General features: G+C 56.2%; 1 protein-coding gene across 11 annotated transcripts in view; it reads right to left on the reverse strand.

The window, feature by feature from the left end:
* Positions 1-1,955: 1,955 nt before the first annotated feature.
* DDR1 (discoidin domain receptor tyrosine kinase 1) overlaps positions 1,956-23,452 on the reverse strand; it is a 51,809-nt gene continuing 30,312 nt past the window's right edge. The window contains exons 1-19 of one of the 11 annotated variants that reach the window (XM_035728540.1): positions 19,365-19,457; positions 16,010-16,175; positions 13,149-13,290; positions 12,957-13,059; positions 12,532-12,760; positions 11,000-11,147; positions 10,658-10,766; positions 10,016-10,202; positions 9,665-9,911; positions 9,063-9,158; positions 8,795-8,946; positions 7,780-7,945; positions 6,646-6,756; positions 5,282-5,526; positions 4,981-5,108; positions 4,502-4,720; positions 3,779-4,013; positions 3,079-3,228; positions 2,824-2,964 (exon numbers count right to left, since the gene is read on the reverse strand). In XM_035728540.1, the coding sequence (XP_035584433.1) occupies positions 2,824-2,964; positions 3,079-3,228; positions 3,779-4,013; positions 4,502-4,720; positions 4,981-5,108; positions 5,282-5,526; positions 6,646-6,756; positions 7,780-7,945; positions 8,795-8,946; positions 9,063-9,158; positions 9,665-9,911; positions 10,016-10,202; positions 10,658-10,766; positions 11,000-11,147; positions 12,532-12,760; positions 12,957-13,059; positions 13,149-13,248 (2,766 nt within the window). In that variant the 5' untranslated portion in view covers positions 13,249-13,290; positions 16,010-16,175; positions 19,365-19,457. The other 10 variants (XM_027602318.1, XM_027602317.1, XM_027602314.1 and 7 more) reach the window with 10 other exon arrangements.

The raw sequence follows: 23,452 nt of genomic DNA on the forward strand, positions 1-23,452 counted from the left end.
TTCCAGAATAGGAGCCACTAGCCACCTGTGGCTATTTATCAGTACTAACACAATTCTTTTTTTTTAATTTTTTATTGTTATGTTAATCACCATACATTACATCATTAGTTTTTGATGTAGTGTTCCATGATTCATTGTTTGTGCATAACACCCAGTACTCCACGCAGAGTGTGCCCTCTTTAATACCCATCACCAGGCTAACCCATCCCCCTACCCTCCTCCCCTCTAGAACCCTGTTTGTTTTTCAGAGTCCATCATCTCTCCTGGTTCGTCTCCCCCTCTGACTTACTCCCCTTCATTCTTCCTCTCCTGCTATCTTCTTCTTTTTCTTTTTTCTTAAAATATGTTGCGTTATTTGTTTCAGAAGTACAGATCTGTGATTCAACAGTCTTGCACAATTCACAGCGCTCACCGTAGCACATACCCTCCCCAATGTCTATCACCCAGCCACCTCATCCCTCCCACCCCCAACCACTCCAGTAACACTCAGTTTGTTTCCTGAGATTCAGAATTCCTCATATCAGTGAGGTCATATGATACATGTCTTTCTCTGATTGACTTATTTCACTAAGCATAACACCCTCCAGTTCCATCCACGTCATTGCAAATGGCAAGATCTCATTCCTTTTGATGGCTGCATAATATTCCATTGTGTATATATACCACATCTTCTTTATCCATTCATCTGTCGATGGACATCTTGGCTCTTTCCACAGTTTAGCTATTGTGGACATTGCTGCTATAAACATTGGGGTGCACGTACCCCTTCGGGTCCCTACATTTGTATCTTTGGGGTAAATACCCAGTAGTGCAATTGCTGGATCGAATGGTAGCTCTAATTTCAACTGTTTGAGGAACCTCCATACTGTTTTCCAGAGTGGTTGCACCAGCTTGCATTCCCACCAAGGGGTTTTTAATTCAACAGATTACCTTTATTGGTATCCTCATTATCCAATTGGCTCATTTTGTGAGTATCATCAGCCAAGACCCCAGGGTCTTTATTTCACACAAACTTCCATCAAGATAGGTCTGCCTTTTCCAATACTTGCAAGTGATTTTTTTCCCCCAACCAATTTAAACTCTGTTAAATGCTCCATTGATGGTTGTGGCTCATCCTTCCAAACCTCTGAAATAATTTAGGCTCTTGATTCTGGCTCCCATCCAAATAGCTCCCACCTATTGGGTCATCTGTACATCTGATCAGCCAAATCCAAGGATTCCCTGCCTGTGACTTCCAGACCCTTGAAGGGGGTCTTAGAATTAGGGCCCAAAAAATTTACACCTCTATTTTTATTAACCTCTAACAGAAATTTAGCATGTCCTCCAAGTATGAATACGAGCAAAACCCCCAGTAGTATTAGCAGCACCTGGGACTTGTCACTGAGACACCACAGCTCTGTTCGTATCCACTACCTTTGTAGAAATCTCCAAGTATTGAGTATCTTTTATGCTTATTACTATTTGGAGATATTAGTAGTTACTACACCCCCTGCTATTGTTATTAAATATATTTTAAAAACATAGGTTACTGTGTTTTTTTTTTAACATTTTAGTCAACTCTTTCAATTGATCTCTTCTGTGATATGAGATATACACGTGTGTGTGGGTATGTGTGTAACACGTTTTAAAACAATTCTGAGGAGGAATAAGTAGACCTCTCTAGTCTGCCAAAGGGATCCATGGGTCAAACAAGGTTAAGACCTCTGGCCTAATTCAGCCCCCTCCAAGCCTCCTGCAGAGCTCCCACTGGAGTTGACAAGGTTCACACATTCATGTAGGACCTGAGGTCCCACAGGCAAGGGCCTGGCTTATAGACAGACAGAACACTGTGCTGGGCAAGATACACAGTAGGAAATGGAATGGGGAGAAGAAAGGAGAAGAAAGGAATTGGAAATGAGTTGGGAGCAGACACAGGAAGCAGATTTTACCAAAACCCCAAGAAACCCACTCACAGCTGTGGAAAACTCAACCTTTATTATTACCTGCCTAGTGCAGGATATTAAAATTGCATTGAGCTAGATCCATATATTAGTGTAAAAATCTGTGTCTCTCCCCCCAAAAATGTACAAACCCCAAGTGATTATAGAAAAACCAATATGGCAGCTACAACAGAGATGTCCAACCCCAAGGCCGCAGGCCATGCTCCCTCTTTCCCCCTAATCCCAGTATTTAATCCACAGAAACATACAGGTTTAGAGAAGTTCTAGCTACAACACAGCAGGTGGGAAGTGGGGATGGCTGGGGGTGGGGGACAGGGATCACCCCCAGGTCCAGTGTTTCAGAGGATGGAGGAGGGAGAAGCCAAAGCCAAGGACAATTCCAGGAGTTAGCACAAGGGAACACCTTTCTCCCTTTCTTGTCCTCCTCATTCCCCAGATTCTCAGCCCGTGGGATCCAGTGTGCGACGGAAGGAGAGAGAGGCTGGGGAGGCCACAACCTTCTCTCTAGTAACCAGTGTTGTCCAGTGGGGCCCAGGTGCTCCAATAGGCCTTATCCAGTGTCTGCCCTATATGTGCCCCCATCTTCCCCCCGCCCCCCAGGGATGGCTAGAAGAGGTCAGAGAGGATCCCATCCACAGGGCCAGCTGGGTGGGTGGCAGAGGCTTCTGAGAGAGGAGCAGGAAGGGGGCATGAGAGTATGTCCTGGGAAGAGAAGGCGTCAGCTCCTTGGTAGGCCCAGCCCACCTATGGTCACACTGCCTCTCCTTCAGAGGTGAAGGGTGGTCGGGACAGGGAATGGAGTGGGGGCGCCATTAAAATCCTCTTGTTTATTGCCTCTGGCTTTGCCTGAATCCTCCCTGAGGAAGGGGCAGCTCGGTGTGATTCACACCGTGTTGAGCGCATCTTCTGCCAGGAACCGATGTAGCTGGGAAAAAGGTGGTCGCTGCTCAGGCTCCCGGCTCCAGCACCGAAGCATCAGCTCATACAGGCCCAGCGGGCAGGCAGGGGGCCGAGAAAGGTACACCTGCATTAGACAGCATGGACGAAAGGCAGGGAACAAATGTTCTTTAGTCCCCAAGATGATAGGCTCTGGCCCTCCCAGACCCACAACCCTAACTTCCCTCTCCTCTGCTCTGACCTGCCGGCCCTGGTCCCGGAAGAACTCCCCTGCATTCTCGATGACTTGCTCATCAGTGAGCTGCCCAAATGGCTGGGCCCGGCAGAGCATCAGCACCTCCCACAGCGTCACCCCAAAGGCCCACACGTCACTTGCAGTCGTAAACTTCCCCTGGTGTGTAGATAAAGCAACAAAGGCAGAGAAAGACATCAGGCAACACAGACCCTCCTCCCCTCCCCACGGGGAGCTCCACGTCCACTCAACACTTCCCTGGCCTGACTCCCCCTGGCTGGTCCCCTCCCAACAAGTCTGCTCCTCCCTCCTTCGGGCTCTGTCTTCTTTCTCAGGCTCCAGTCCTCCCCTTGACCTCTTCCCTCTTCCACCCACCCTTCCTCTCCAGCCCGACCCTCATCTTCTGGTCCTGATTCTTCCCCAACTCCTGCCTTTTTATCTCTAGCCTCCTGTCTCCCCTAACCTCTCTTGCTCCCTGACTCCAGCCCTTGTACCCACTCTTGGCTCCTGGGCCCTTTCCCATCATACCATTCCTCCCCGCTTTCTCTGGTCCCTAGAGCCAGAGGGAACCTCACAGAGCATTGGCCCAACCCTCCCGTCAGAGGTGAGGGAACTGCAGTCCCGAAGTCAAGTGACTGACCGGGACCACGGAGCAGCCAGTGCAGCCCTGCCCGGCCCTGCCCCACCCACCTCTCTCAGGGCCTCTCACCATGAGGATGCACTCCCAGGCCATCCACCGGATGGGCAGCACTGCCCGGCCCTGGACGCGGTAATAGTCCCCAGCATAGAGGTTCCGGCTCATGCCGAAGTCAGCGATTTTGATAGTGAAATTTTCCCCAACGAGGCAGTTCCTTGTGGCTAGGTCCCTATGCACAAAGTTGAGTGTGGCCAGATAGCGCATGCCTGAGGCAATCTGGGCCGCCACATGTAGCAGCATGGGGTAGCTGAGGAGGGAGCCAACAAGACAGGGTCACTGGGGACTGTCCCAGACTCATCCCCACCTCACAGATTCCTAGGAGAGGAAGGTGGGGCCCACTCCCTGGGACCGGGCCACATCTACTCCTGGTGCAGAGATGGAATGCCCAGGTACAGGCCAGAGGTAGGTGCCCACTCAACATTTGTTTGGCTCATCTGACCCAGGGAGCTACTGCTTTGTTGCCTGGACTCAGGCAGTGAGGGTGAGAGAGAGCAGAGAGAGATTCCTGACAGAGGCCAGGTCCCTTCAGCACCCCCACTGCAGTAACTTCTGGCTTTTGCTCCTCAGTTCCCAGATGAACATGGCCATGTATTCCTCACCCCAGTCCCCACCCCCTTGAACCTCTACCTGCCTCCCCATCCCATGTTGGATCCAGGTTGCAGCAAGGGGAGAGGAAACCCCCACCCCCCGCCCCGGGGAGCTCTCAGGGAAGGGCCAGCCTGGGTAAGTGGGTACCTGATGGTGGGCCCCTGGGCAGCCTCCCCGTCTCCGGGGGCCCCCTCAGCCACCTTGTCCTCTAGCTGGTGGGCACTGAGGAACTGGTTAAGGTCACCATTCTCCATGTAGTCAGTAATCATGCAGAGGGGGTCGTCCTGCACACACACGCCCAGGAGCCGGATGATGTTTGGGTCCTTTAGCCTCGACATGATCTTCACCTCCTTCAGGAAATCATTCCTAGGAAAGCAGGGAGGGGGCAGGGCTCCTGAGGGGCTGATCTGTACTCTCTCTCCTGCCCATGTAGACCAGCGCCCTAACCCCAGCAGACAAGCTGACTCACTAGTGACACTGAGACCTGGCTTGAGATCAGCCTGAGATGGAAACTTCCTTCCCCAGCCACTCCTCCTCTGTTGGCCTCTACCGTATTTCTCTCTTGATGGTTCCCCACTCTTCAGGGCCTCCCTTCCCTATCCCCAGACACCATCCCTGGACCTCACCTGGCATTCTTGGTGGCATCTGGCCGTAGGATCTTGACAGCTACCAGCAAAGGGTGTCCCTTGCACACATTAAGGGGGAAATCAAGACTGACCAGATCTTGAGGGTTCTCTACCTCACACAGGTGCACCTGGGGAAAGAAGCTCATTTGTTAGAAAGTCACATGGGTCACTGAGGTCACAAGGTCAGCTGGGATAACACAGTCACGGATGACAGGTTCTGACCGATGGGGATGTATGGGCATGGCGTCAGAGCCCCAGATAGTCGAGACTCTACTGATAGCTGGGCAGGGATCTTCCTTACCTCCCCAAATTGGCCCTCGCCAAGCTTCTCCTTGAAGCGGAGCCGAGACCGAGGGAAATCCACTCTGGGAGGCCCATCCCCGGCAGCCCCTGGGGGCAGCGCGGGCACAGCATAGGTGTTGCCCCCGGTGACGCCCTGCAGGGTGACAATGTCAGCCTCGGCATAATGGGGGACGCTGTTCTGGGGAGGTGGGGGCAGAAGCGGGGCACCCGGCTTCTCGGGTTCCATATAGTCCCCACTGCAGGCTGGAGGCGTGAGGGGAAAGAAGACAAGACGAGGCATCAGGAGCAGCCCCCGAGAGCCATGGTTCTCCACACCCTGGCCTCCCAAAGGCCCCCTGTCTCCCAGCTGGGTGAGAGATGGGGTCTACCCTCCATCTTCTTGGTATTCTAACCCTGCAACCTCAAACCAGAGAAGATGCTGGTATGAGATGAGAGCGAGCTGTTTCAGAGTTTAAGGCAACGGGAATGGTTGAACAAAGAATGTCATAAAGTCTGCTTTCTAGGGATCCCAGCACAGCCCAAGAGACCATGACAGAAGTCTTGACTGGAAGAGGGATTCCTCTACCCACCATCAGAAGAAGGATGGTGCCAGTCATCCGGTCACCCCCTACTTTCCAAACCCTTGTCCCACTCGCCGCCGGGCCCTCCTGCTCACTTGGCTGTTCTACCGGCCCGCACCCCGCCACACACACTATCAGCCGTGGTTCCTCCCTGCCGTGGTTACCCAAACCCTCCCCGACCCAAGAGTCCAAGCTCAGAGACAAGCAGAGACAGGGGCACACAGAAAGGGGGAGAGGGGGACAGTTCCTCACGGCCAGGACAACAAGGAATCCACAGACAGAGGAGGGGAAGCAGAGCTGTCCCCTCTTAGCCCTGGGGAAGCAGCAACACTGAGAGAAGGCAACACCAAGGAGAAGCGGAGCAGACAGGAAGGGCAGGGTGCGAGCCTTCAGCTCTGGGACTGCGGAGAGAGAGCGCATGGCGGGGGAGGGCAGGCACCCAGGGTGAGAGGCCCTCCTCCTCGCAGCTCTAGAGAGAGGGGAAACAAAGGAGGAGTTACAAGAGAACCTGGGGCCAGCGCAGCAACCTCCTCTCTGGCTCTGGAGAGCGGAAAAGATGGGGTGGATGAAGAGGACAGAGCTGAGAACCAGCGAGCTCCCTGCTCCTCTGCTCAAGGGAAAGGCTTTAAGAAGGAACAAGCACGGCAGAGGCTAGCTGAGGCCATAAGAGCTTCCTCCTTGGGAGCTCAGGAGAGCAAAAGAGGCCACAGCAGGGAGAGAGGGAGTGCAAGGTGTGAGGACTTTTCCCTGCCCCAGTAGAGGTATGGGGAGCCTGGAGGAGCCCAGGGGCAGAGGGGCTTACCCTGGGTGTTGGTGGGTTTGGCCCAGGCGGGTGTGGGGGGGCCGGGGCCCCGAGGGGGACGGGCGTAAGTGGCCAGAAGGAGGCGGTAGGCTGGATTGGAGAGCAGCAACGCTGTCGGGAGAAGGAGGGAGGGGAGACACGGGGAAGGGATGAGACTCAAGGCTAGACAGACAGGGAGACCTGCAACAGGGCAAGACCAGGGCTGATGGGAATGAATGTACTGAGAGACAGGGACAGGGTACAACAAGGATCTGGAGAGTGCTGGGTAGCTGGATGAACAATGAATGAAGGGGTGCACAGATGGATGGGTAGATGGGTGGATGATAAATGAATGGTTGGATGGATGGATGGATGGCTGGATGGACAGATAGACAAATGAATGGATGAATATATATGGATGGCTGGATGGATGATAGATGAATGGTTGGATGGTGGATGGATGGAGAGATAAACAAATGGATGTTTGAATATATATGGATAGATGGATGATGGATGAGTGATTGGTTGGTGAATGGATGTATGTACAGATGGATGAATGGGTGAATGGATGTATGAACACGGATGGATAATGGATGGATAGATGGACAGAAAGAAGACAGATGTGGTGGGATGGATGGATGGGCAGATAAACAGAAGATGGATGGGTGGTTGGATGGATGGATGACAGAAGGATGAATGGATGTATGAATATTTATGGATGGATGGATGATAGATAAACGGTCAGATGGTGGATAGAGGAATGGATGGACAGGTGGATGAACAGATGTATAAATACAGATAGAAGGATGGATAATGGATGGATGGATAGATTGATGAATGGAATGACCATGGCAAGTCTAGGAGAAAGGAGAGGAGCCAGGAAGACACAACGAGAGGGCACAACAAAGAAGAGAGAGAGATGTGTATGGGACACAGAGACAGGGATTCGGGGTAATACATGGAAAATTCTTGAGAGAAATTATATGGTAGGGACATGGAGTGACATAGAGTGTGGTGACCAGGGACACAGAAATAAGGAAATGAGTTGAAATTTGGAAAGACAGGAAAAGAAGAGAATGGAAACAGAGAGGAAAAGGGATACAATAAGAAAATAAGCAGAGGATGGAGGGGGGACTAGAACAAGGCAGGTCTTACCAGAGCTGTTGGGGACACTGGGAGCAGAGTGGGGCGGATTCCCACGAGGGCGGGGTTCCTGGTAAGGGGGTGGCTCAAGAGGGCCTGGGCGGTTGTTGATGAGGATGGTGTCCCCAGGGACAGACAGATGGACTGTCAGCTCCTCTTCCAATACCCGGCGCTCGGCCTTGTCACGGGAATGGGAATGTTAACTGCACATGATTCCAGCTCATTAAATGCCAAGCTCCCCTTCTCCCCTTCAGTCCCCACAACAGTCGCATAGTGTGTATCTACTATTAACTCTGTTTCGCAGGTAAAGAAACAGAGGTTCAAGAGCATGTAGGTGAGTCCCCTGATGTCTCACAATGGGATTCCAACCCAAATTTGACCAGATAGTTCTAGAATTATAAACCTTCATGCATCTCACCACCACCGAACCCTCGCCAGGAAGGCAAGGGCTTGGAGTGTGCCTGGCTTCTTCCTCTAGCTCCACTCTCCCCGCTTCCCATCTGGCTTCTGCCCCAAGAGATTGACCAGTGTGGACTGAATCAACAGGCTCGGTTTGGGTTGGCCGGAGAGGAGTTTGTTGGGCAGGCGAGGAGTAAGGTCAGGGTGATTAGTCTCCCAGCCCTTCCCTGAGAGGTGGACTCAGGCTAGCTGTATCCCTGAAGCCAAGTCCACTGCCCTTCTCAAGGAGCCTTTCCCCAGACCCACTCCTCCAGGTTCTGGTAACTTCCCTCCTCTCATCTTGCATGCCCGCGGCCCACGGGTGGTAACAGTTCTGTGGGAACTGCACTACTCTTTTCGATTTCCGCAAGGCTGCCCACTCCGTTGCAACCTGTCACTTTCCTAAGCCCGCCTCTGATTATTCTAGTTAAGACTGTGTTCTGTCGTCCCCGCAGGACCCAAACTAACGCAGGCACCCCCACCCACGTCGGCATCGGCCTGGCCTCGCTCCCCACACCCACCCCCTGCCTGCCCCCGCCAGGCTGCACCCCGCCTGCTGCCCCCCAGGCCCTGCCCCCACCCCGCGCACCTTGCTGAGGAGCCTGCGCCAGTGCAGCCGCCACAGCATGAGGGCGATGATGAGCAGGAGCAACAGGATGATGGCCACCAGGCAGCCGATGAGGATGGCAGTTGGGCTCCCCTCAGCCTTGGCCACGGGCTGCTGGCCTCGGGGCTCCAGCTCTGGCAGGGACAGGGGAGTCAGAACCGCAGGAGGCTTCCCACCCAAGCTGGGGGGCCCCAGGGACGAATGGCAGCACAGGTCCCACTGGTCCGGGAGGAGGCCCCAGGCTGCTCACCCAAGCTGCTGAAGTTGGTGGGAGGTGGGCCAGGTGGCCACCAGGGAGCCGGTGGGAAGGTGCCCCCCAGGGCTGGAGAGGAGTCATTCACAACATCTGTTGGGAAGGATGAGAAGAAAGGAGGGAGTCAGATAGGGAAGAGGGACCAAAGGGAAGCTACTTGCAGGACACCTATGGAATCCTACCACCGGGAGCAGGGGTGATACTCAGTATGTGTACCAGCCCATCTGAAGGAGAGGGGCCTGGCTGTTGTGGATGTCAAAGTTTTTAGTTGCTGGACTGTGAGGAGATACAGGATTCCCACGGAGAGGGCCCCAGGTGGGGATCTTGGGTATCAGGAGGCCGGAGAAGAGGCTATTCCTCAACCAGCACAGAGTACTTCAGTATTTTTACAGCTGACACTGTCCTACTGGCTCAGTATCAGTCATGAGTGAAGCAAGATGGGGATGGGGAAAGGAGTAGGGAGGTGTTCCGATTACTCAGGGCATCCCTTGATTGGGAAGTCTCACGAGTGATAGCTCTGGTGCCAAGAGTGGATATTTTGGCATCCTGCGGGTTGGCAATCCCAGAGGCTGAGGATTGGGCATAGACCAGGGGCTTACCAGAGATGAAGGAGATTTCGCTGAAGAGTAACCAAGGCCCAGCAAAGAGGAAGCGGCACTGCAGAAAGCGGCCCACGCGGCCGCCCAGGGGCACGGACACAGCCCGGGCTCTGGGGTCCCCCAGGCTGCCCCCCAGGGCGTGGCGCACAGGCTCCCCCTCCCAGGCCATGGCAGGGCCCCGCTTGAAGCGACATTCCACCCCACCAGGCAGGCGGGCTCCCAGGGTGTGCATGTTGTTACAGTGGACCTGGGGAGGGGAAGGGAGGATGGAACACAGGGTCAAGGCCAGGAGAGCCCAGGTGAGCACCCCAGGAGCAACCACCCTGGTCTCAGAAGAGCTGATGCGCTTACCTGCATGGCCTGGAAAGCCCTCAGCCGGTCAAACTCAAACTCCATCTCCACGTAGCCACCTGGGAAGCTGTAGTTGCTCCACCCCACGTAGTCGTAGCCTGGCCAGACCCGCAGTTCCTGGCTCTTCCTGAAGTCATCCAGCCCCACCACACCATCTGCCAGCTGACCCAGACCTCCGTACAGCAGCCTGGAAAGCAGGGGAGCAGAGGAAGCGGAGGGTGGGAGAGAAGAGAGTGCCACCCTTCCACGTGCTCTGCCACCCCCAGCCTCAACCTCCTGCCCCAACCCCCTGTGGCTCTCTCTTTCCCACCCCCAAGGACTAGCTTGGTACTTTGCGGCTGCAGGCTGCAGGAAGGCACCACCTCTAGGGAGCACCATGCCACCTATGGTGTGTATATTTACTGTGACAGTTTCCAACAGATGTGTCTTAGCGAAGGGGTGCCTTTTTCTAATTTGCACCAAGTGTCACATGAGCTAGTAGTCACCTTGCTACCCTTCAATCCTGATCCTATGTCTCCAAGGCCCCTACCTAACCCACCCCTCTCCCCAGGTCTTGCATCTCACTGCCCAGGCCCCTGACCCCACCCACTCCACCCTTCCTCCCACCCCAGGCTCAGGCGCTGCAGGGCCGGCCTCTCTTACCCGCCAACAGCGTGTGTGGTGTGTCCATCGTAGGTGGAATCATTGAGGTGCACCGCCTCAGATAAGTACATCGTCTGCCCCACGGGGGCCGTGTAAGACAGGAGTCCGTCTGGGGCGGGGTAGGAGGAGGGGTGTTCTAGGCAGGAAGGCTCCCTCCTGCTCCCTTGCATCAGTCCCCTCTTGTGTCCCCAGACAGGCCCACGGGCTTGGAGGAGACCAAGTTGGCCAGGCACCCCCTCACTCAGAATGACAGCTTCCCAACAGGAGAAAGAGGATCCCGGAGGCCCTTCTGCCCCGGCCCCAGCCCAGGAAGCGAATTCTCGGGGGGTCTGAATGACTCACCCTTCCAGAGGCAGCCATAGAGCTCCACCCGCAGACAGACACTCATGACCCGGTCAGCCCGGGGGTAAAAGCGAACCAGCCGGGCCACCATGGGGGGTCCAAGGTCCTTCAGCACCACTCCCCCAGGGTCCTCATTACCTAAAATCACCTGTGGCCCAGGAAACAGGGTGGGTGAGTGGGAAAGGCTCCGGGTTGGACCTCACTTCCCAGTCAGCCGCTGTCCCCTGGCCCAGCACACAGTGGCCCAAGGAGACTCATGAAGGCTGGTGCTGAGCATAGAGGGCTATGGGGTACAGCCAGGCATTTCTAAAATGAGGGGCTGCAGCAAAGACACCTCTGACACATCTCTCAGCCTGACGGTCTGTCCTCAGCCTCCAGTCAGCCTGGCGCGCCGCCTGTCCCCGTTTGTCTCTAAGCCACCCGCCCCGCCGGGCACGGGTCCCACCCAGCCTCACGGCTCCGCAACTGTGCTGCGGCCTTCCCCTCTTCCCTCACCGCACCCTCTCTGTTCACTCAGCAGGCATTGCTTGAGTGCCCACTCTGTGCCAGCCACGCACATCCTCAGCGGCAAGCCTCCCGCCCTCCCCCTTCCCCCTTCCCCACACCGCACTGAGAAAAACCACTGTGAAGAGCAAGGGGCAGGGGGTGGGGCTGAAGCAGGGAGAGGCGGGCACTCGGAGCGGGTGACATCTAGAGGAGAACTGAGTAGAAGGAGAACCTGGTTACATCTGGGGGAGAAGCTCTCCAGGCAGAGAGACGAGCAAGCAAAAATATCCTAAAGCTGTGGGATGAACCCTTGCTTGTTCCAGGGACAGCAAGAAAGCCGGTGGGCCCAAGTGGAGCGAGAATATAGGAAAGAGGAATAAGGGAAGCGGGCAAGAGCCAGGCCAGGCTAAGCTTCCGCACCCCAGAAGGAGCTTAGCTCTTGTTCTGGCAGAGTGGGAATCCGGTGGAGGGTTATGGGCCTGCTGTGCCTCATCTGATTTGCATGTTCTCAGGTACAGTGGATGTAGCCTCCAGGTGGAGATACTTCAGGTGGGAACAGAGAGGAGCAGGGAGAACAGTCTGGAGGCCAGCATGTTCCTCTAGGCTGGGGATGGTGTGGGCGTGGCCGCGGGTGGTAGAGGTGGCGGTGGTGAGAAGTGGCTGGATTCAGGAAATGTGGAGGTAGAACAGACTGCCCTTGCTGGTGCTTTGGAAGTAGGGGGTGAGAGACCAGAGGAATCGGGGATATCATCTTAGCTTGTGGCTGAGCAACTGCTCTGGGCTGGGGGAGGAGCAGGTTTGGGGTGGGAATGGGATTCAAATTCAGCTTGGGAAGTTTATGGTAGGTTTGAGACACCCTTTAAGACATCCAGGTGGAAAGGTCCAGAAGGTGGTCAGGTTTGCAACACTATATGGAGCTCAAGAGAGAGGCTTGGACTAGAGAGGGTATAAATTGGGAGAGTCATCGGTGGAAGGTGGCATTTACAGTATAGCTGGGGGCGAGAGGAGAGCCAACCTTCCCTGGGGGCTGCCCACGCCAGCCTCACCTCCTGACCCCAGCGGTCCCTCCAGTCCATCCAGCGGTGGCCGTCCCGGGAGTAACGCAACCGGTAGCTGGGGGAGAACTCCTTGCCCAGGCCTCCCGCGTGCCGCCCCTGGGTGCCCACCAAAGCCACCAGGTGCAGCCGCCGCAGATCCACCTGCAGGTACTCCTCCTCCTTTGGAAAGACCGGCCCTGCCGGGCACCATGCCCCATCCCCGTCGCTGCTCTCCAGCCTGGGAGGGGGCAAGAGGTCACAAAGAACATCTGGTCTGCCTCTGTCTCTAGTGTTTAAAGCCCCTCACAATGGGGGGTGGGGTTCCATTGCCACTGGCCCTCCCAGAAGCCTCTGGACTTGGGCAGAGGACTTGGAAGGGCAGGTAGAGGCCCCAGGAGCTCCCTCCAGAGCGGCCGCCTAGGTGGGCCAGTTACCTGCTGTGGCGAGCCGCAGTGGAGTCTGACCAAGAGCTGGAGGCAGAGATGTCCGCATCTGGAATGGTCCTGTCCTGCATGCCCAGAGCATAGCGGCACTTGGCTGGGTGAACACAGGCATACGGAGGGTCAAGGCCCCTGGCTCTGTCTCCCAAGCCCCATCCTCAGGGACCCAGGAGCCAGTCTCCTCACCAGGGTCAAAATGTCCCTTCATATCAGCATGTCCAGTTGCCACCAAGAGCAGCGACGGCAGCAGCAGCAGTGGTAGGGAACAGAGGGCCCCTGGCCCCATAGCTCCTGACTCCTCAGGCCTAAGGGGGCGGGGGCAGCATCTCTGCAGGGGAGCAAACAATGGTAGGGTAAGTGAAAGGACAGTCCAGGGGCCCGAGCCTCAGCCAACAACCGACGGGCAGAATGGGCTGCTCTGGGAAGAGCAGGGGTAAAGTGACAACAGCAATAGTCGCTAAACAGCGTCGGCTATATTGTACAATGCTCACCACGTGCCAGACGCTGGGCTAAACTCTGGTCCCCACCCCGCCTACGATCCCAGAATGCTAAGAGAAGTGGGGGACCCCAGGGCTTTCCAATCTCACTGTCCTCCAGCCCCACTAAGCCCAGTATGACCCCTGGACCAGCAGCCCCGGCAGCACGCGGGCACCCGGGAGACAGGCAGAACCTCATCCCTCCCCTCGATCTGCTAAATCAGCATCTGCATTTTAACACAATCCCCAGGTGATCTGTGCCCATGAAAATTTGGGAATCCCTGCTCTTCACTGGGGCCCAGTGGCATGCACTGCCTAAAACCATTCCAACTGGCGTCTCCTTGTGAATCCGGGTATCTACCCTCCGCAGCCCCACCAGCAGGAGAAGCTATGCTGACCTGGCCTCTTCCTGGAGGTCTGCACTGAGTTCTCCAGGCCCTGGAATCTGGAGGGAGCCCTAGTGCCACCCCTCAAGCCCTTCTCCCACCTCTGCCATCAGCATCTACCAAAGCACCCTACCCCAGCTCTCCTCCTCCCGCCGTCCCTTCCTAAGACCTGGACATCCTGTCCCCCCCAGTTCCCACTTTCTCAAGGTGGCTGCCTCTGAAGGAAAAGCCCAGCGCTGAGGAAAAGCCTGAGTTGCCTTGGAGATGAGGGCGGGTCTAAAGACAGGGAGGCCAGGTCACCCCAGGAGGTGGGAAGAGTGGGGGGATACCCCCCCATCCCTTTGTCGTCCTCCAGCTGCTCCCATCATGCTCTAGGGCAGGAATGTAAGAGGCAGCTGAGACCCCACAGCTCTGAAGCAGCAGCTGAGGGGGCTGACTGAGTTGCGGGGGGCACCCAGGCATCATAGAAGAGCTAGAACCAGAAGCATCACACCTGGTCCCTTGGAGGTCCAGGAGCCACGTGCAGGGGAGCAGGCTGCAGGGTCCCAGGCGGCTGGCCTGGAATTCCTGGGTGCCGCTCTCCACCCCCACCTCTCTCGGGAACAGCGGGGCCCTTGTTCCCCTGGGTAACCTTCATGCCTATCCCAGATGAGTCATCGGAGCCAGACGGAGCTAGAGGAGCTCCGGGCAAAGACACAAAGACAGGCAGAGGATAGGAGGCAAGGGGGAGACAGTGCGAGAAACACAAAGCAAGAGGTAAATAGAGCAGGCTCAGAAGTACACGGCACAGAGCCAAGCAGAGAAACACACAGATGTCTGGGGCAATCCCTCCAACACTCCAATCACCCTCTTTCTCTCTCACCGGGTCAGACACACAGAGGACAGGCTGAGAAGACCTACCCCAACCCCACCCCACCTTACCCTACTCCACTCCGTTGCAACCAGTTACAAAGCAGGGACCCGGTCACAGCTTCAGGTCCTTCCCTCTCCTCTCCCACCCCCACCCCCCACCACAAACACCACCCACACAGCTCTGTGCACCCAGCCCCCCCCACAAACGTCAGCCATGCAAACTTACAGAGCCGACTGTAAACACTGGGGCTAGATGTAGCACACACCCACACATGGGCACGCACGCACACACCTCCATCACAGACAACTCTCCACAGACTTTCAGAGACAGACACATCTGTTACACACATTTGCCCCAGCCGCAATCACAGACACTCATGCACACATCAACGCCGTCCACATGTGGGCCTTCTTTAAAATCCAATGCCATCACTTAGTAAACAGCCATCTTCAGATATCTGTGAACGTGAAATGACAGATACCACATGCTCCTACCATTAGAGGACACCGTGAGACATACACACGCAGGCTCTCAGGCACAGGATTCCAAGAGAACTGGGGCCCACCGCCTAATACACACCAAGACCAAGCCAGAGGGAAGTCAAGGCGGTGGCTGGACCAGCAATGAGAAAGAGGCACTGCTCCATTTTCCCCGTACCCTCAGCTTTCACCTGTCTCCACTGTAGCACTCACTCTGGACGCACCTGTGTGCCTGCAGCACCGGCTGGGGGCAGAGGTGCTGAGAAGGAAAGTCCAGCCAGCAGGGGACCTGGCCAGGCCGCGGGGGTGTGGAAGGGAGGGGGGGGGACACTGAGGATGGTGCTCACTGGGCAGTGGCACAGTCTCACGACAGAACCAACTGACCATGGAGAGGCTGTCACTGGCGGGTTAGGGTGTCAGTGCCTCTCTCTGCTGGGCTGAGGGCAGGCTGCCCCACTGGGAGCTGACTGGGTGGAGGCTTAGCACTTAGCAGATGGATGCCCGCAGAGACTGGCCTGGTGGGAGGGCAGGCCCACTTCTCCAGGGGCGCGAGGGGATGATTCAACGGGGCCACACGAGAGCACCTGTCTTCCTGGGTGTCAGTTCCTTCACACTGAGTAAAGGGTCCTTCCTCAATGCTGGAACACACTTTCTCGGAGGTCAGGGAGGTCCCCCCCCGCCCCATTTTCAGGCAGGGACACACTTGGCACAGCTGGACAACCAAGAACAGCCTGGGAGCGTCCTGCCTCCGCGCCGCCAGGCCCTCGCCCGGCCGCCGCGCCTCCCCTGGAGCCCCCGCGGCCTCCGCCTCGGCCCCTCCGCCCCGCAGGGGTCCTCCGCCCGCGCCCCCTACCTCTCATCGCTCTTCCCGGCAGACCCAGGCGTCCGACCCGGGAGCTGGGCCTCCTCGGCGGCAGGGCGAGGGGCGGGGGAGGCGCAGGCAGCCAGGAGCAGGGAGCGCGAGGCGCCGGCGGGGCTCGGGTGTCGGGAGGCGGCTCCCGCGAGCAGCTGTCGGGGGCCTGTTCCGGGGAGAGGAGCCAGGGCTGGGGCAGCTCGGGCCCAGGCGCCGCCTCCCCCCAAGCCGGACTCCCCCTTCCTCGCTCCCTCCCGCCGCCCTCCGCCCGCCTGCCCGGGTCGCCGCCCTTCCCCCTCCTGGCCCGCGTCGTCCCCGCCGCTCCCACGCCCGGCACCGCCCTCCCGGCCGCGCGCTCCCCTCCGCCCGCCACGCCCACCCCGCATTCCCCCGCGCGCCCCGGCCTCCCCCAGGAAACCAGCCCGCGGTCCCCTCGACGCTGCGCGCCCAGCCCCCTCCGCCTACCCGCGGCCCAACCCCCAGGCCCCAGGGTCCCCACTAAAGGGAACAGCCGAAGCTGAGGCCCCGCTTGGGGCCTCCCACATATCCAGGCCCCGTGAAGAGATGGCCCCCTCCCTACTCCCCCTTTCTGGGCTCAGTTCCTGGAGAGGGAGGTGAAGGGGGCAGCCCCAGGGCACAGGGAAGGAGCAGGTTCCCACAGGCCCGGTGCCCAGCCCAGCAGCAGAAGTTTGGATGGAGGAAGGGAACAGGGCTCACCTGTCCAACCAGGCCCCCCAGCCTCACACTTTTCACACCACCAACCTTTGCTTCTCTCTGGCACCCTCTGGCCTCCCGTCCTCTACACCCCAACCCAGATTGCCCCAGAGCCTGATGGCCCCCCACTCTCTCCTAGCCCCATTCTCTTTCTACTTCCACCTTCCATCCCCCAGTCCTCTCAAGGACCCTGCAGCCCAGACTCCAAGACCCAGGTTCCCTTGGGCTCCCTGCTCAAGGCCCCGGAGTCCTCAGGGCAAGCCTCCCTTGGGCCCAGGTGAGGTCGAGGCTCTGACCACTGGCAGGCATAGGCCTGGATAAGGTGAGGGGGTTGTGGGGGATAGAGACAGAGAAAACTGGACACAGCCCAAAAGAACCAGGTACAGGAGTCCCAGAGAAGATGGGCAAGGAGGCTGGGTGAGGTGGGCAGGACAGAGGAGCTGTGGTGGGGGGTGTTGCGCCCCACTCGGCCTCAGGCCATCATCTCTCCACATCCACACCTGTCAGCCACCTATCAATGTCACTGGCTCAGAAAGATCTCTGAGTCCACTGCAGATCCCCCGCCCCACTACACCTCACAGCAGACATCAGCTCACACCCTATGTACAGTCCCAACAACAGTCCCAAGAAAGAAACACGACGTCCCAACCAGACAAGTACACAAAAGTACTACCAGGAAGAAGTTGGCCCTCGGTATGGGCAAGAGATCCAAACCACCAAGGACACACCAATCCCAGCACGCCCAACTGCTAAGGGACTCATTAATAAACAGCCCCACGGTCACTCGGAGAATGGACACTTCCCACCGTCCCCTCCGACCAAACCCCCAGGGGTTCCCAAGAGCACGTACCCCTCTGGAGACAGCCGCTGGGGAATCTGGGCCCTGGAGAGACTGGGCCGGGGGTGGAGCCAGGCCGGGGGTGGGGCCAAGGTTTCCCCAGTAACCTCACCTGGGCAGACTCTCGACCCCTCCTTCCAGGGACTGTGCTCGGAGGAACCCTGGGCTGGCAGACCGGGTTGGGCTGCTTCCAGAAGCCTCAGGGAAGGAGCGGCAGCCCCTCACACCCCACTGGGACATTCCACACCCCAGGCCCACGCTCCCCGGCCAGGTGGCATGGCGGCGCCAGACAGAGGGGTCCAGTGGGGAGAGTAGAGGAAACCATAGAATCCGGGAACTCTTGTCCCCTGGTCTCCCCCAGGAGAAATTCCTAGTCGGTGATGCCCACCTCGCCCCAGCCCAAAGCTGGAGGAGTGGGAGGGATGCAGGGTTGGGGCCCAGCGGAGTCAAGTGACAGTGGAAAGGAGGCTGGAGCCGCCTGGAATGCGGGTCTCGGAGCCGAGATTCCCAGGGGCCAGAGAGGGAAATCCCAGCTATCCAGGGGCCCCTAGAGCAGTGCCAAAGGCTGAGAATGTCCACACAGTCTTTCGTGGCCCTAGAGACCATCCCATATCTGCTGCATCACTCCCAACTCCAGGGACCCCCGTGTCTTCCTGAGCCCCCGAAGGACGGCCCGCCCCTCCCACATCCATGCCCTCCCTTCCAGCTTCTCCCCTCCCCTTCAAGCCAATGGTCTCCTGCTCCCCAGGAAGGAGAGGAGGGGAAAGAGCTCAAAAAACGTGAGAAGAGGCACGTAGGAGAGAGCAGCAGCTTCAGGCCTGCAGACCACCCGGTCACTGCAAGGAAGCCCACAGGACGAGTGAGAGGGGGGGATGGACCAGAAGGGTCCAGACACACTAGCTGCAGTCCCCTTCCCAAGAGATGCAGCTGCCTCTGGAGCAAGCAGGCCGGGTCAGCAGCTGGGGAGAATGAGAACTGGCTGAGGGGGGAGGGCGGTGGCAAGGCCACAACCAGGAGTCAGGCCTTGATACCACCAAGTACAAATGGGAAACTGAGGCCCAGAAGTGGAAGGAGGAGGGAGAGATGACATAGTATGGGGAGGAAAGTGAGACAGCTCAGCGGTGGGCAGCCTGGGGGTGGGGAATGGCGGCACAGTGGGGGTGGAACTCGGAGGCTGGGGGGGGCCTGGGGGGGTCACAGAAAGGAACGGGGGGGGGGGATGGGGATGAGGGCACACAGAAGGGAAGGAGGGAGACAGAGATTTGGGGAGAAGAGAGCTGGACAGAGAAGCTAACTGGAGTGGAGACGGGAGGGGGGGCACTCAGAAAGTAGGGCAGGAAAGTGAGGAGGCCTAAAAGGCGGCAGACAGACCGAGGGGACAATAAACAGCGGCAAAGGAGAAAAGAAGGGGTTGGAGTGAAACTAAGAGATGGGGGAAGAGGAGGGAGACTGAGGCACAGGGGCTGAAAGAAAGACACAGAGGGAGATGACAAGTGTAAGAGGCTAGGAGAGGAAGGGGCTACTGAGGGACGGACCAGAGGAGACACAGGCCTAACGGCTGAGCGGAACCTGTTTCTGGGCGACAGGACACGGAGGCCGCATGCCTCTCTTTGGGGACGTCCTAGCCCCTCAGCCCATTTGCAGCACCATGGCCCCCCAACTCCACTTGGCATCCTTGGCCTCCTTCGGCTGTGGCCAGGCTGCCTTCCTCCCGCACCACCGGCCCAGAGCACCTGGTTCCTCCCCGAGAGGGGTGCGCCCAGCTCCAGTCCCCACTGCTGCCCTCCCAGTCTGCGCTCTCACCTCCAGCTCAGGGTTCTCCTGGGTCCCAGTCCCCTCCCCCGTCTCAGGCCTTCGGGGTTCCAGGTCCGGGGCTGCCTAGGCGCCTGGCTTTGTCCGCCTATCCGGGGCTGGGAGCAGCTGCCCCGGCCAGCTGCGGCCGCCTTCGACGTGACCATGGCAACCCAGGCCCGCGCCCCTCCCCCCCAGCCTCGCGGGCCCCATGGAGAGGGAGGGAGCCTCAGGGCCAAAAGAAAGGAGGGGAGGGGGCAGAGGACTTCAAAAGTGAACCAAAGGGAGACCCCAGACAAAGAGACCCCAGACAAAGGGGGATGAGGGAGGCAGCAGGGGGGAAGCAGCCCTGGCTAGCTGTGGCCCCGGGCTTACTTAGGCAGGGCGCGTCTGGTCCTGCCAAGGGGGGAAAATCCAGGCAAGGGACCAGAGATTAGCTTTGACTGGCTGCAGTCCTTTGGAGGCCTCCTTCTGGGTCCCTAACAATCCACTTCCTTCTCTCAGGATTTTTCGAAAAGCACCCTCAGTTTTCAAGAACGGCCCCAACTTCAAACATATGCTGACCTGCCAGCTCTGAAATCAGATGTCCTTGTCAGACAGTGTACGCCAATCCATAGTTTGGAAAATATGATCCTCAAAGCTGAAGGTAACGGATTAGGCTGGGAGGGGGTGGGGCAGGGAGGGAGGTAGTCACCAGGCCTCTCACAGTGCTGGAAGGAAGCAGAGTACCAAATGGGGAGGGGAGAAAGCAAGGCTCGGCCTCTCAGAGGCGAGGACTGACCTTGCCACTCACCATCTAGCTTCTCGTGCTGCATCCTACTACATCCCAGTTCCCTCACCAGTAACACAGACATGATAATACCTGCCCCTGGAGTCTGTTGTGATATTATGAGATGGCATCTGAAAAGCACAGGCCCTTTTCATGGAAGCAACCAGCCGAACTCCACTAACGTGATCTCCCTGTGTGGCTCCCTTACCACGTCACCTGCATCTCTGAGTTCCACATCCCAGCTGATTCCATAGTTACTAAGGGTTTGTGAGGGGCAGGGCTCTGAAAGTAAGCACTATGAGACATACATTGAGGAACACAACCCACTCCATGCCCTCCAGGCATTTACAGTCTAGAGGGGGAGCCAGACATGTATATGCATATGTGTGTGTGTGTGTGTGTTTATAATCACAGAAGATAGCATCACCCAGGCTCTACCTGGAGGTGGAAGAGGCTGAGGAAACCCAGCAGAGGAGCAGCCCAGGTCGTCCTGAGTCAAGGTCAAGGAAGACTTCATGGAAGAGCTGGAGCTTGAACTGGGCCTTAAGTCAGACAGGGATTTGCAGGGATGAGGCAGGGCCACTCCTGGCCAAAGAAGGGAGGCATGAACATGGTTATGTGAGAATGCAGCTGTGACCGGAAGACAGGGTCTGCCCAGGTGAGTAAACCCAGAGAGGTAGGGTGAGGTGAGGTAATCACATTAGTAGTTTGGCTTATTCCGAAGGTGAGGAAGAAGGGCCTTGGGATATTGAGCTGGGCGATGGCATGATTAGATTTTAAAGGTGGTTTCTGGAAGCGGTGTGTTGGCAACATCTGGCAGAGCAACAGCTGAGGGGGAGGGGCGGGTTGATTCCAACGGCATCCTGTCCACATCTAGCCAGTGTTTCACCCGCCGCCCCCAGCCAGGAATGCCGTGAGAAAATGCTGAGATGCTACAGGAAAGCAGTGCACATGCTAGATATTTTTCTGGTATTTTCACCTATCATTTGGTTGTCTTCTCTGGAGCATTTGAGGTGGGTGACGCGGGGCTCTTCATGAAAGGGGAACCGGGCCTGGAGAAGTTGTAACTTGCCTCATCTGAGGCAAGTTGCTGCTTCCCACCCAGGACCTCTCCTAAATTCCTCTGCCTCTCTCTTCCAAAAGGGGGAGGGAACTAGGAGGGGATCCAGAACAGCCTCTGTGAGGCTAGACTAGACGCCTGAGCCTGTAGAGCGCGGCTTCCCCTGGAAACTCCACCTTTCCTCAGACTCTTTTGTGAGGCTCGTGGTCCCTGTAATGAACAGAACGGCCACAGGGGGGCGCTCGCTTCCCGGGTGACCAACACAACGTACCAGAGAGAGAGGTGAAAGCCCGGAGGGGAGGGCAAGAGAGTCCAGCCTAGGCCTGGGAGGGCAGATAGGGAAGGAGACAGGAGAAAGGCTGAGTGGAAGCTTAGAGTCGCAGCAGGTGTCATTGGGGTGAGATATCCTGATAGTCATTTCTCAGGAATATTGTCATTTATAGACAGAATCTCAGAATCTTCCCTTTCTCTCTTCTGTTGTCAGCAGCCCCTGGCCTCTTCCTGATCGTGCTGCTAATTAATGAGCCTTGCTAGGGCCAGGCTCTGCCCTCAGCACTTTCCTGAGTCATCTCACTTGGCCCTCGCCACAGCTCTGTGATGTGGCATTTTGATATATGCCCACTTTTACTGGGGCAGAAACAGAATAAGAGAAGTCAAATAATGCCCACACACAGACGTAACAACTGGCAGATCTGGAATTCAAACCTGAGTCCTTTTGACTCTAAAGCCAAAGCTACGCTGGAGGGTCTTAGCCATCATTATTTTCCCAAATCTAGAGTCTGTAAAAAGCCTTATCCCTTCCTTTTAGTCCTTGAAAATACTCTTAACTGCCTTCATCTCCCAAGAATACTGGTGGCCCAAATCATTCTTGTTTGTGTACGAAGAATGTACAGAGATCCAACAATAGCAAAAGATTTGCTCAAGGTCACACCAGAAGTCAAGGTCAGTACTAAGATAGCATTTCTCAAACCGAGGTCCCTGGACTCCTGAGAACCCATGATGCCCCATGAAAATGATTAAATTCCGTGTTTTCGTTTCATCAGTAATTTTTAAAAAGTATCATAAGCCTTTTCTGGATCATAAATAACTGATCCCGGCCCTGTATGTGAGTACCTGTGTTTGTTCACGTTTGTGTTTTCCTTCTTATGGTCAAGTTAGCACTTCTGTAATTGCCTGGGTTGCATTTGTACCAAGTAAAGCCCAGGGAACATGTACTGACAATGATTGCTTAGCAATTTGAATAGACACAAGTATGGGGAGAACTGAGTCATCACCGGGCACACAGTGGGATACTGTGTCAATTTCACAAGTACCTGTATCAGGCAGTATGTGTTCATCTTGCCAGCAGCAACTTCATTTCAGAAAAACAGCTATGCGTCACATCAGATTAGTTAGCTTAAACTGCCTTTTTACTTTTATGTGTTTTTATTTCTACTTTGTTTTGTTTCTACAGCTTTATAACTGCTCAAGTATTGAAGCATAAAAATTCGTGGTTAGCTGGGTTTGCACACATTTAAATTATAAAAATAATTTAAATCAAGTCCGTGAGAATTGTAGTTCTTCCAAAAGGGTCCATATATTACTCAAGTTTTAAAGCAGGGCTGAACTAAACCTGGGCCTTCGGGAACCTCCAAAGGCAACCTGTAGTGATCGAATTCCTGTTAAGGACCAGAAATTTCCTCATCTTCAAGATCCAGTGCAAGGCTACGGGTATTTACCCCAAAGATACAAATGTAGTGATCCGAAGGGGTACATGCACCCCAATGTTTATAGCAGCAATGTCCACAATGGCCAAACTATGGAAAGAGCCAAGATGTCCATCAACAGATGAATGGATAAAGAAGATGTGGTACACACACACACACACACACACACACACACACACACACACACACACACACACTGGAATATTATGCAGCCATCAAAAAACCCATGAAATCTTGCCATTTGCAACGACGTGGTTGGAACTAGAGGGTATTATGCTAAGTGAAATAAGTCAATCAGAGAAAGACAAATATCATATGATCTCACTGATAATGAGGAATTCTTAATCTCAGGAAACAAACTGAGGGTTGCTGGAGTGGAGGGGGGTGGGAGGGATGGGGTGGCTGGGTGATGGACATTGGGGAGGGTATGTGCTATGGTGAGCGCTGTGAACTGTGTAAGACTGTTGAATCACAGACCTGTACCTCTGAAACAAATAATACATTATATGTTAAAAAAAAAAAAAGAAAAAGACAGTAGGAAGGGAAAAATGAAGGGGGGAATCGG

This window comes from Zalophus californianus, chromosome 7 (assembly GCF_009762305.2).
Source record: "Zalophus californianus isolate mZalCal1 chromosome 7, mZalCal1.pri.v2, whole genome shotgun sequence".
In the NCBI taxonomy this organism is placed as follows: domain Eukaryota; kingdom Metazoa; phylum Chordata; class Mammalia; order Carnivora; family Otariidae; genus Zalophus; species Zalophus californianus.